The 12,581-nt window shown below is 47.0% G+C and overlaps 1 protein-coding gene across 6 annotated transcripts in view; it reads left to right on the top strand.

Moving 5' to 3' along the window:
- Positions 1–12,581, top strand: part of hpo (serine/threonine-protein kinase hippo) — a 57,775-nt gene that overhangs the window by 4,633 nt on the left and 40,561 nt on the right. For 3 of the 6 annotated variants that reach the window (XM_071685129.1, XM_071685128.1, XM_071685125.1), the window contains exon 2: positions 9,026–9,070. In XM_071685129.1, the coding sequence (XP_071541230.1) occupies positions 9,026–9,070 (45 nt within the window). Of the gene's footprint in view, positions 1–1,213; positions 1,441–6,412; positions 6,887–9,025; positions 9,071–12,581 lie in introns of those variants that run through there. The other 3 variants (XM_071685124.1, XM_071685122.1, XM_071685123.1) reach the window with 3 other exon arrangements.

The following is a 12,581-nucleotide window of genomic DNA, read 5'->3' as shown; positions in this document are numbered from 1 at the left end:
AACTGCTGCTGGCAAATGTTGACTTCCCGTCTGTGGCCCTCTTTCTTTCCTATGCTTCCAGTGTACTGAAGGCCATTTGCATGCATTATTGCAATGGTTTAAAGAAGTGTTAATGATATAGACAAATATACAAAAGCTTTGGTTTTTTGACTTTTAGATACATAGAATTTCCTTTTTTTAGACTTTTACATGCACAAAAATTTTTTTTTAAACTTTTAAATGCACAATTTTTTTTTAGATTTTTAAATACGAGAAAGTTTCTTTTTTTAAGACCTAAACACACAAAAGTTCCTGCTTCTTTTTAGACTTTTAAATACAAGAAAGTTTGTTGTTTTAGACTTCTAAACTTTGACAAGAACTCAATAAACCAGATTATGGAGGCAACTCAGATTAAGAATTATAAATTTGTTGACAAAAACCATTAGATATAAATTTCTTGCCAAAATTAATCATTTGAATTAACAAGGATTTTTTAAAAATGATCAAACCATATGTTTAACGACATTGTTTAAACCTAACTATAGGGAAACTTTGTATATCAAATGATATAAAAAATTCTTTCAATGGAAACTTATACCTGATTTTAAAACTTTGAAATTGATAATCCCTTTCCGGTATGGAGAACAGAGGAGCTTAAGTTCCATTAAGTTTTCACTGAAGGTATTTGGCTATTTCCTGTTATATCCCAAAATGTCACTTCCTTTCCTCAGACCCATCGTCCCAAAATGCCAAGTTTTTTCCCTTCGCGAAATTACTGTGTCCCATTGTCCTCGCTAGATTATATTTCAAGACTAAAATGACAGTTATGAAAATGATAATTGTATTGATGATGTTTTGGTACCCTCATATGGTGTGGTGTGTGTACCACAGGTGTGTGTGTGTACCACCGGTATGGTGTGTGTGTACCACTGTGTGGTGGTGTGTGTGTGCACCACCGGTGTGGTGGTTGTGCACCACTGTGTGGTGTGTGTGTGTACCACCGGTGTGTGTGTGTGTGTGTGTGTGTGTACCACCGGTGTGTGTGTGTGTGTACCACCGGTGTGGTGGATGTGCACCACTGTGTGATGTGTGTGTACCACCGGTGTGTGTGTGTGTACCACTGTGTGGTGGCGAGTGTGTGTTTGGTGGTGTCTGTATGAGTGTGTGTACGCACGTACGTACGGTGAGGCAGGAGCGGTGGTGAAGGGTCTGGGGGAGCCACCAGGTTCAGTGTCGTGTGTGGTAGTGTGTGGTGAACACGTGTGTTGGTCTCGCGCTCGCGCGCCCCCACAATATCCCCTCTCTCCAATCACGCATTCTCCCGGTTCGAACCCCGGCTAGACAGACAGATAGATCGATCGTTGTCCTGTCTGTGCTCGGTGGTCGAGGTCCTTTTGTTAGGGTTGTTAACTGTCGAACGACAGTTAGAGGAACGTGTTCAAACCTTCGTCACGGGTTAAGGTAACGACGCTTGAACCCGCCCGCCGCCCTCTCTCGACGCCCCACCTTGGGCGTCTGTCATGATGACATGGCCATCATGGTCGTCTGTGTCATGACAACATGGCCATCATGGTCGTCTGTGTCATGGCAGCCGTCATGGCCATCTATGTCATGATAACATAGCCATCCTGGCCGTCTGTCATGATATGATAACAGCCATCGTGGCCGTCATGGCCATCTGTGTCCTGATAACATAGCACAGGGATTTGAAAGACGATAAGTTGCCAAGTGCAGTTTCGTGTAATAATCACATCAGGGGAGATATCAGAAGAAATATAAGTCACTTGATATACAACGAACACACGTAGCTAGGACGAACACACGCAGCTAGGACGAACACACGTAGCTGGGGACGAACACACGCAGCTAGGACGAACACACGTAGTTAGGACGAATAACGCAGCTAGGACGAACACACGTAGCTAGGGACGAACACACGTAGCTAGGACGAACACACGTAGTTAGGACGAACACACGCAGCTAGGACGAACAAACGTAGCTAGGGACGAACACACGCAGCTAGAGGTATATATATATTTGCTAGGTTCTGATGAGTGTGGGATGAAAGATGATATACTGGGACATGCACTGTAGCCTCGTGCATGACCAAGTGTACAGTGAACTACCTTTATTAGGTCGTTAGTGACCTTATATTATGATGTAGAGAGATGTACATGATGATATAGAGAGATATACATGATAGGAGTGATGTATAGACATGATGATGGGTTCAGCAAGTGGCGCTCCTGTACCACCGCGAGCAACGATTGTCCCACGTGTCTGGCAGAGGATGAGGGGGCACTATGGCAAGCCCCCCCCCCCCCTCCCCACACACCGGAAGCCCGCCCCCCCTCCCCCAGTGTGACGCTGTTATTGTTATCGTGGGATGTGACGTCATCACAACCCCCCCCCCCTTACCACCATGGTGTTACCGCTTCCCACACTCTTAGCCCAGCCGCTGCCAGAAGCCCCTCACGACGCATGAGGCCCTGCGAGATAACGAATTGCAAGAATGTGATATAGGGGGGGCGACGAATTGCAGGAATGTGATATAGGGGGGGCGACGAATTGCTGGAATGTGATATAGGGGGGCGACGAATTACAGGAATGTGATATAGGGGGGGCGACGAATTGCTGGAATGTGATATAGGGGGGGCGACGAATTGCAGGAATGTGATATAGGGGGAGGGGGGGGTAGGTAGGTAGCGCCATGCTATGTGACTTGAGCTAGGCTTGCTGCCGATTGCAAAACGAATGGGAGGAATGTGATATATGGGGGGAGCGTTGGGGGCGTCATGTGTGGCCATCTACGAGAAGCAGGGAATACGGAGGTGGAGTTTCTTCCTCGCCCACCCCAGGGCGCTTCACCTGCCCTGGGGTGGGCGAGGAAGAAACCCCAGGGCAGGTGAAGCGTCCTGGGTAAAACATGGAAAGGTCTGTGGGGTCCAGGTGCCATTTCTTATAGTGCCGGCTGTTGTGGGCAGGGTGCCGGCTTCCCTCGGTACCAAACCGGCTGTTCTCATAACGGAACCGGTTGTTTACACACGTCACCCCCCCCCCCCCCCAAGATAAAGGGTTTATGACATTTCTCTCGTCATTATCTTCGCCCTAGAAAGATGAACCGATTCACAGAATCAACGATTGTTTATTTATTATTTATTATTATCATTATTATTTTCGCTGGGAGCTCCTGCATTCCCTGCTGGGAAGTATATTGAACGAGAATATAAACTCGGTAATGTAGTCATACCAAAGTTGAAGAATTACCTCGTCTACATACAACGAAGAGATACGTGTCTACGTAAAGAAACACTTTTGTCAGATAGATAAATAGATATAGTTTATGAACGGGTTTGTCTACGCCGAAATGTGAATTGCCATCTCGCTCTGACCGTGGCTCTGGTGGTGGTTTGTGGTAGTGTGGTGGTTGTGGTAGTGTGGTGGTAGTGGTTGTGTGGTGGTTGTGGTAGTGTGGTGGTAGTGGTTGTGTGGTGGTTGTGGTTGATAACGTGTGTGTTTGTTTGTTTGTGTGTGTGTGTCTGTGTGTGTGTAGACTGGTATACACAAAGGTTACTGATATGGGAGGTCATCCGGTCGAACAAAGAGACGAGGATGAAGTAGAACTAGGCTTTATGATACCCCTCCCCCCAACCCCCACCCACTGTGTGATTACTCCAGGTCAAGTGTGGTTACCGTATGATTACTCCTTGTGAACTGTGATTGTAACGTCATTACTATTCGTGTGTTATAGGGAGAGAGTTGTACACTTGTGTTGCCCCGTCTGTCAGCCTTGTACATTTGTGCCATGTGTTTACACACACACACACACACACACACACACACACATATATATATATATATATATATATATATATATATATACGTGGAGGTATGATTGAGGGAGGGTGTGTAATGGAGGGAGGTGAAGGGTGCAGGAAGTGTGGCCGAGGATGGTGCGAAAATTGCCTGCAATGAGATGTGAAAAGATGAGTTGGCAAGTGGACGATTTTACTACATTGTTGGAGATGGTGGAGGTGTTTGGCCTACATTGTTGGAGATGGTGGAGGTGTTGGCCTACATTGTTGGAGATGGTGGAGGTGTTTGGCCTACATTGTTGGAGATGGTGGAGGTGTTGGCCTACATTGTTGGAGATGGTGGAGGTGTTGGCCTACATTGTTGGAGATGGTGGAGGTGTTTGGCCTACATTGTTGGAGATGGTGGAGGTGTTGGCCTACATTGTTGGAGATGGTGGAGGTGTTGGCCTACACTGTTGGAGATGGTGGAGGTGTTTGGCCTACATTGTTGGAGATGGTGGAGGTGTTTGGCCTACATTGTTGGAGATGGTGGAGGTGTTTGGCCTACATTGTTGGAGATGGTGGAGGTGTTTGGCCTACATTGTTGGAGATGGTGGAGGTGTTTGGCCTACATTGTTGGAGATGGTGGAGGTGTTTGGCCTACATTGTTGGAGATGGTGGAGGTGTTTGGCCTACATTGTTGGAGATGGTGGAGGTGTTTGGCCTACATTGTTGGAGATGGTGGAGGTGTTGGCCTACATTGTTGGAGATGGTGGAGGTGTTGGCCTACATTGTTGGAGATGGTGGAGGTGTTTGGCTACATTGTTGGAGATGGTGGAGGTGTTTGGCCTACATTGTTGGAGATGGTGGAGGTGTTTGGCCTACATTGTTGGAGATGGTGGAGGTGTTTGGCCTACATTGTTGGAGATGGTGGAGGTGTTGGCCTACATTGTTGGAGATGGTGGAGGTGTTTGGCCTACATTGTTGGAGATGGTGGAGGTGTTGGCCTACTTTGTTGGAGATGGTGGAGGTGTTGGCCTACATTGTTGGAGATGGTGGAGGTGTTGGCCTACATTGTTGGAGATGTGTGATTTGTGGTGAGTGTTGCGTACCTTTGAGAGTAGAGCTCACATATGTGTACACAGCGAACACACACACACACACACACACACACAATTTATGGCGTGATCAACTACTTTTGTCTGTTCGTTCATCCGGCGCTGGTCGATGGGGGGTCGACTCATTTTTGTGTTTGTTTATGATTTTCTTTGTTTTATGTTTTTCGAGTCTTTGGTTGGCCCCGTTCGACACCCCGGGGTGGGGGGGGGGGGGTGATTATTTGACCCTGCTCGAGATTAATCTATTGCCCTTGTTGGGGTGTTGATGGGCTGGCCTTGTTGACCTGACCCCTATAATGCTGGGGTCAAAGGTTAAAGGTGTGTTAGTGCCACCAGGGATCGTACTAGTGAGTAATTTCGATGAATATAATCATTGACCATTTATAAGACCTGTTCATCCGTGTTCTCTTGTTCACGGTAGTTTATAAGACCTGTTCATCCGTGTTCTCTTGTTCACGGGCCGCAGCGGCCTGCAACCACGCGAGTGAACAGAGGAGTAACGCGTTACCAGTGTGTCGTGAGGCCCTGGGGGGGGGGGGGGGTATACGCCTGCGTCACATATACGCTGCTTCACTGAACTGGTTGTGTGCGGCAAGAGTGAGTGAGTGAGGAAATGTTCATACAGAGAAGGGTCACCACTGTGTGTTTCCCGTGACGTCACCAGCACAGGTGTTCACAACAGGTGAACACACACACACCTGATATATATATATATATATATATATATATATATATATATATATTTTTTTTTTTCTTTTAAACTTCGCCATTTCCCGCGTTAGCGAGGTAGCGTTAAGAACAGAGGACTGGGCCTATTTTGGAATATCCTCACCTGGCCCCATCTGTTCCTTCTTTTAGAAAAAAGAAAAAAAAAACGAGAGGGGAGGATTTCCAGCCCCCCGCTCCCTCCCCTTTTAGTCGCCTTCTACGACACGCAGGGAATACGTGTGAAGTATTCTTAATCCCCTATCCCCAGGGATAATATATATATATATATATATATATATATATATATATATATATATATATATATATATATATATATATATATATATACATTCCTATGAGTCCACGGGGGAAATGAAACACGACAAGTTGCCAAGTGCACTTCCGTGTAATAATCACATCATCATCAGGTGAGACACAAGGAATATGTCAGCTGATATACAACGAAGAGACGTAGCTGACATATTTCTTGCGTCTTCCCTGATGATGATCTGATTATTAAACGAAACTGCACTTGGCAACTTGTCGTGTTTCATTTCCCCCGTGGAGTCATAGGAATATACTTGATCACGCGCTAAATTGTGTGTGTGTGTGTGTGTGTGTGTGTGTGTGTGTGTGTGTGGCAAGGTCGTGGGGGGTGCGTGACGCACTCTCCATACCCGGGATGAGTGTGGAGTGGGAGGGAGGGTTGTCTGCCTTGTCAAATACCGTGTTGTGGTCCAGCTGGCCATTCCACTCCCCGACTTGTATTATGTATTTACCATGAGTTGATCTTGGCCTGGACTCGCCGTAGTGTTGGATGACCTTTGTGGAAAACTGGTGCATAAGTTGACTTAACTCGTTCTCTTGTATCGTAGTGATTTAATGAATGTACAACGACGACTTAGAAAGTATAAGTGAAAAGTAGTGTGTCCTGGACGAGGAGTGTGCAGGCTGGACGCGTCGCAAGTATTATAAGTGAAAAGTTGTGTCTTGGACGAGAAGTACTTACGGTGTTGGGTGGGCACGTGTGAGTGTTGTGGCCACGCCTGCTCCAGGCTAGACATCGTCCGTGGAAGTAAAGAAAACGACGACGGCTGTGATGGTGTTAGAGAAAATGGCAAGCCTCAAGTTCCAGGAGAAACTGCTCTACCCGGGCCTCACGCCCACCATCCACTGCAACACCTGCAAACCTCAAGCTCCCTCCTCCACCACCACCACCAGCAGCGCCTCCAGCAGGAGGCGACGTCAGGTCTCCCTCACGCACGATGAGGGATACCTACAGAATGGGTAGGTTAGGTGGGGGGTCTCCAGAGTGGGTGGGGCTTGTTACCCCCCCTGAATGGGTCATGTATTTTGAGCAGTGGGTCCCCCTCTCAAAATCAAAGTCTCCATCTGTCCAGGCAGTTAGGAGTCCAGACGTCACCAAGGCAGTACTGGACTCTTAACCTCTCCTCATCTTCGGAGGACATGAGGGAGACGTGAGAGAATGGCTGATCATGTCAAAGTTATGAGTGATTGTGAGTAGTTAGCCTTGGTGATCGTAATGCCCTCATGGTGGCATGAGGTGGAGTGTCAAGCGCTTGCTGGTTGTTACCTCATGTGGTTCTGGGTGAAGTGAGGAGGTGTTTTAACCCGCTCATAACAAGGTATTGGACTATCTGGCTCTTATCTGTGTCATCACTCCAGCTGGGGATACCATGACATTGTAAACCTTTGTCTAGAGAAATGTATTTGTTTGTCGGTTTTGTATTTTTGTCATTTTTTTTTTGTCATTTTTTTGCCTTTTGGTTGACGTGGTCAGGCTGTGTGTGTGTGTGTGTGTGTCCTGGCCGTGACAGAGATATTGAAGGTTTGACAAGGGTGCTAGTGTGCCCAGCTCACCCCCGGAGAGGGGGGCGCAACAGAGGGTGTAGTGTGTGTGTGTGTGTGTGTGTGTGTGTGCTACCTGTGGCTCACCCCCCCCCCCTTCCTTGAGCAGGTTTGGGAGCGTATTGGACTAGGGTGTGAAGGGGCTGGGTGGGGGGTTGTACTTTGCCAGGTTGTAGGTTGGTGAGGGCCGAGTTTACCCCCCAGAGAACGAGGTTTACCTCAAGTTTACCCCGCCCCCCAGAGAACGAGGTTTACCTCAAGTTTACCTCGCCCCCCAGAGAACGAGGTTTACCTCAAGTTTACCCCACCCCCCAGAGAACGAGGTTTGCCTCAAGTTTACCCCGCCCCCCAGAGAACGAGGTTTACCTCAAGTTTACCCCGCCCCCCAGAGAACGAGGTTTACCTCAAGTTTACCCCGCCCCCCAGAGAACGAGGTTTACCTCAAGTTTACCCCACCCCCAGAGAACGAGGTTTACCTCAAGTTTACCCCGCCCCCCAGAGAACGAGGTTTACCTCAAGTTTACCCCGCCCCCCAGAGAACGAGGTTTACCTCAAGTTTACCCCGCCCCCAGAGAACGAGGTTTACCTCAAGTTTACCCCACCCCCAGAGAACGAGGTTTGCCTCAAGTTTACCCCACCCCCCAGAGAACGAGGTTTGCCTCAAGTTTACCCCGCCCCCCAGAGAACGAGGTTTACCTCAAGTTTACCCCGCCCCCAGAGAACGAGGTTTACCTCAAGTTTACCCCGCCCCCCAGAGAACGAGGTTTACCTCAAGTTTACCCCACCCCCCAGAGAACGAGGTTTACCTCAAGTTTACCCCGCCCCCCAGAGAACGAGGTTTACCTCAAGTTTACCCCGCCCCCCAGAGAACGAGGTTTACCTCAAGTTTACCCCACCCCCCAGAGAACGAGGTTTGCCTCAAGTTTACCCCGCCCCCCAGAGAACGAGGTTTACCTCAAGTTTACCCCACCCCCCAGAGAACGAGGTTTGCCTCAAGTTTACCCCGCCCCCCAGAGAACGAGGTTTACCTCAAGTTTACCCCGCCCCCCAGAGAACGAGGTTTACCTCAAGTTTACCCCGCCCCCCAGAGAACGAGGTTTACCCCCGTAATGTTCCAGATTCTCCCCCATCTTGTGTGTGTGCTACACTCTCTTGAAGGTGTGGTATAGAGGATACAGTGGGGTACAGTACTGAGGATACAGTGGGGTACAGTACTGAGGATACAGTGGGGTACAGTACTGAGGATACAGTGGGGTACAGTACTGAGGGTACAGTGGCGTACAGTACTGAGGTTAGAGTAGGGTACAGGGCAGATGTTTGTCTCCACACGGCTGTAACTCACTGTATTTAGTACCTGTAACAGTGTATTTTGCACCTGTAACAACTGTATTTAGCACCTGTATGTCACCAATCAGCACCTGTAACTGTATTTAGAAATTGTAACTCAGTTTTCAGCGCCTGTAACCATATTTAACACCTGTAACTCACTGTATTTAACACCTGTAACTCGGTGTATTGAAACACGTGAACTAATTTGCATATTTCTCCTCTTTCCAGCGAAGTCCCACACAATAAGCACAGTGAAGAACAAAATGAGAACGGGTAAGTTATATTCACTATGTTATAGAACAGTTGTGTGTTCTGCGTGTTCTCTTGATCATAACAATGATATATTGCCACCATGTTATGTGTTATGTGAGTGCATGACAGGATAAACAGGTGATAACATGAACATATGGTAAGCTGTGTCAACATGGTAGATTTAACTAATGTGTAGGTGAACACAATATTGGAACACGACTGAAGATCGTGAACAATATTACGATATTGATGAATATTGGAACACGACTGAAGATCGTGAACAATATTACGATCTTGATGAATATTGGAACACGACTGAAGATCGTGAACAATATTACGATATTGATGAATATTGGAACACGACTGAAGATCGTGAACAATATTACGATATTGATGAATATTGGAACACGACTGAAGATCGTGAACAATATTACGATCTTGATGAATATTGGAACACGACTGAAGATCATGAACAATATTACGATCTTGATGAATATTGGAACACGACTGAAGATCGTGAACAATATTACGATCTTGATGAATATTCATGACACACACACACACGACGCTGTGGACCACCAACACCTCATGAGTGAGGGTTGAAGTGCTGCATGACAACCCCCCCCCCGTAGCGTCATGCGCTATGGGTCATGAGTGAGGAGACAAGGTGAGGATCGTCCATGGCATGAGGAATGAGTGAGTCAGTCAGGTGTGGAATGAGTTAGAGGTGAGGGAATGAGTGAGTCCGTGTGAGCGATAGTGAGGGAATATTTGCCAGCTTGCAGTCATGACTCATTGATTGTGAGTGTCAGGGACTGGTTCTCGTGAGTCATTGATCGTGAGTGGTGTCTAGGACCGTCCCTCATGACCTCACTCATCAGTGAGTTACGAGGACTGTCTCCAGTAACTCACGAATTTTGTCATAGAGTGACCACTCATGACTCATTGATCATGAGTGTGTTAACGAGCGTGGCTTATGACTCATTGACTAGTGAGTGGATGAGGCTGGGTGTGAGGGAGGGAGACCCCCCCCCACCCCCTCTGACAGCATGTTACTGTATCCTGCTACGTAACGGAGCTCTTGAGGGGGGGGGGGAGGTGTCTCTTGGCCATTTTGAAAGGCAGAACAAAGAAGAAAAAACTACAGTACTCCAGACATGACATTATGGCCGTAGCTTCCTAGTATATACATTGGAACTTGGTATATACATTGAGACTTGGTATATACATTGGAACTTGGTATATACATTGGAACTTGGTATATACATTGAGACTTGGTATATACATTGAGACTTGGTATATATATTGAAACTTGGCATATACATTGAAACTTGGCATATACATTGTAACTTGGTATATACATTGAGACTTGGCGTATACATTGAGACATAGTATGTTATGTGTACACGCAGCACAGAACCATCTCTACACGTTCAGGTTTGACATATGACAAAAAGACGAACATATCTGAGAGCACAATAGCATCTCAGGGTTACTGGGTGATCGTTCTGACACCTATCGTTCACTGGGGTCAAGATTTTTTTTTTTCTTTTTGCGCCGTGTACATTTTTTCAGGTAGCCATTTTATCTATCAACCTCATAAGGATGGATAAACAGCTGGGTTGACTGTGGACCGACTATACTAGGATTCGAACCCATGCATTGGACTGTCGTCGGCCCGTGAATGCGTCACGATCGGGAACTATATATAGAGTACATATATATCGCTGGTCGGTATATATATGTCTGACTTATGGAGAGGTGGATTTAGGTTGTAAACCAGGAGGAGAGGTGGTGGTCACGTGACCACACGCATGTTTGTGTCTCCCATGTCAACAGACGCGTCCAGAGGTCATGCATCAATCATGACCCCGCCTCCCTGACCCCATGACCTTTACAGCCACCGGAACCAGCGGGTCACACACACGTATACGTCACAAGGGGGGGTAGGGGGTGTGGCTTCCTATTTATGGTTTCGTATTTTCCTTTGTGATGTCATGCACCATTCGTGCTGACGTCAGTTTCGTTATATATGTAAGACGTTGTTTCTGTCATGTTCGCCTTCACTATAAAGGATCAGGCAGTACTAGGATACGTTTGGGGCGAAGGGCAGATTGTGCGACGCCGTTGTGTTTACTGTACGATATTTTTCCTGTTTGACGGTACGATAGTTTTTGTATTTAGCTGTACGATAGTTTTGCTGTTTGACGGTACGATATTTTACTCTTGCCAGTACGATAGTTTGCTCTTGCTGGCATAATAGTTTCCTGTTATCGGTACGATAGTTTTGCCTCCTTGCTCCGTACGATAGTTTTGCCCCGTTGCCCCATACGAGCAGAGCCTCGTCTTGACCGTCGATGGCCACCGGAAATTAAACTCCAGCTTCCGGGAAATGCCACGGACCCGCCCTTCATGGGGGCCCCGGGAGAGGGAGGGAGGCTGTGGCACTAGGGTACGACCCTGGCGCGTCGTACCCAAGGGTCGTACTCATGGGTTGTGCCCAAGCGTCGTGTTCAAGGGTCGTTCTTGTGAAGACTCGTTAGGTATTTATATAAGTAGCAGCTTTACCTATTATGGTAAGAAAATATCTTAAATTTACGGTAAGAAAATATTTTTGAAGTTTTATGGTAGAAAATATCTGAATATTACGGTAGAAAATATCTTAGATATTCCTATCCATCGTCACTTCTCATATATTTTACACTTAACTTTCCCACATTTTTGTTGAGCGCCGGCCAGCCACACTCAAGCTGGTTTAACAGCTTCGCGAATCGGTAGGAAACATGACGCGGTGCCGTCCAGGGTTCGAATCCTGGTTGCGGCAGTGGATCCAAATTGACTACACAGTAGTTAGGCTGAACCTTGTAGATAATGCTAAAGAAAACGAGGATGGGATTACGTCCGTGTGAATAATTCCGTGGCTGAAGAAAACGAAGATTGGGTCTGATCCATCGAGATAATTCGACCGCCAAAGAAAATGAAGATGGGTTCGAATCCTAGTGAAATATGGGGATGGGGTCTAACCCTTTTTAGATAATTCTTCCGCCAAAGAAAATGGGGATGGGGTCGGACCCTTCTGAATAGTATTTTTTTTTTTACGGATTAGAAAACGAGAATGATGCTTTGGACGACCTACTGCACACTGTGGAATGTTCAAAAAACGAAACAAAATGTGTCGTGCGCGCGCGCGTTCAATGCTTCGGTCAAAGCGGAAGACATGTTGTCCTCTTTAACCCCCCCCCTCCCCTGGGGTGAGGTGGGTGGGGGGGTATTGACCTAGCGAGGGGTCATACATGCACATTTTACGATACAACGGTTTACACTGGCTGGTATCACTTCCTGTTGCGCTGTCTCTCAGAGAGAGAGAGAGAGAGAGAGAGAGAGAGAGAGAGACAGGGTGTTTCAGAGTGTTGTCTGGGGAGGGGGTGGGTGGGGGGGAGAGAAGGGGTGTTGCAATTTTGTAATAATTTCATCTTAAATTCTTGATTATCATCATTAAATCTTAAGTTGTTAATTATCATAATTAAATCTT

This window comes from Panulirus ornatus, chromosome 39 (genome assembly GCF_036320965.1).
Source record: "Panulirus ornatus isolate Po-2019 chromosome 39, ASM3632096v1, whole genome shotgun sequence".
NCBI classification, from domain to species: Eukaryota; Metazoa; Arthropoda; class Malacostraca; order Decapoda; family Palinuridae; genus Panulirus; species Panulirus ornatus.
The sequence above is the reverse complement of the archived record's forward strand: the minus strand, read 5'-3'. Positions and strand labels throughout refer to the sequence as shown.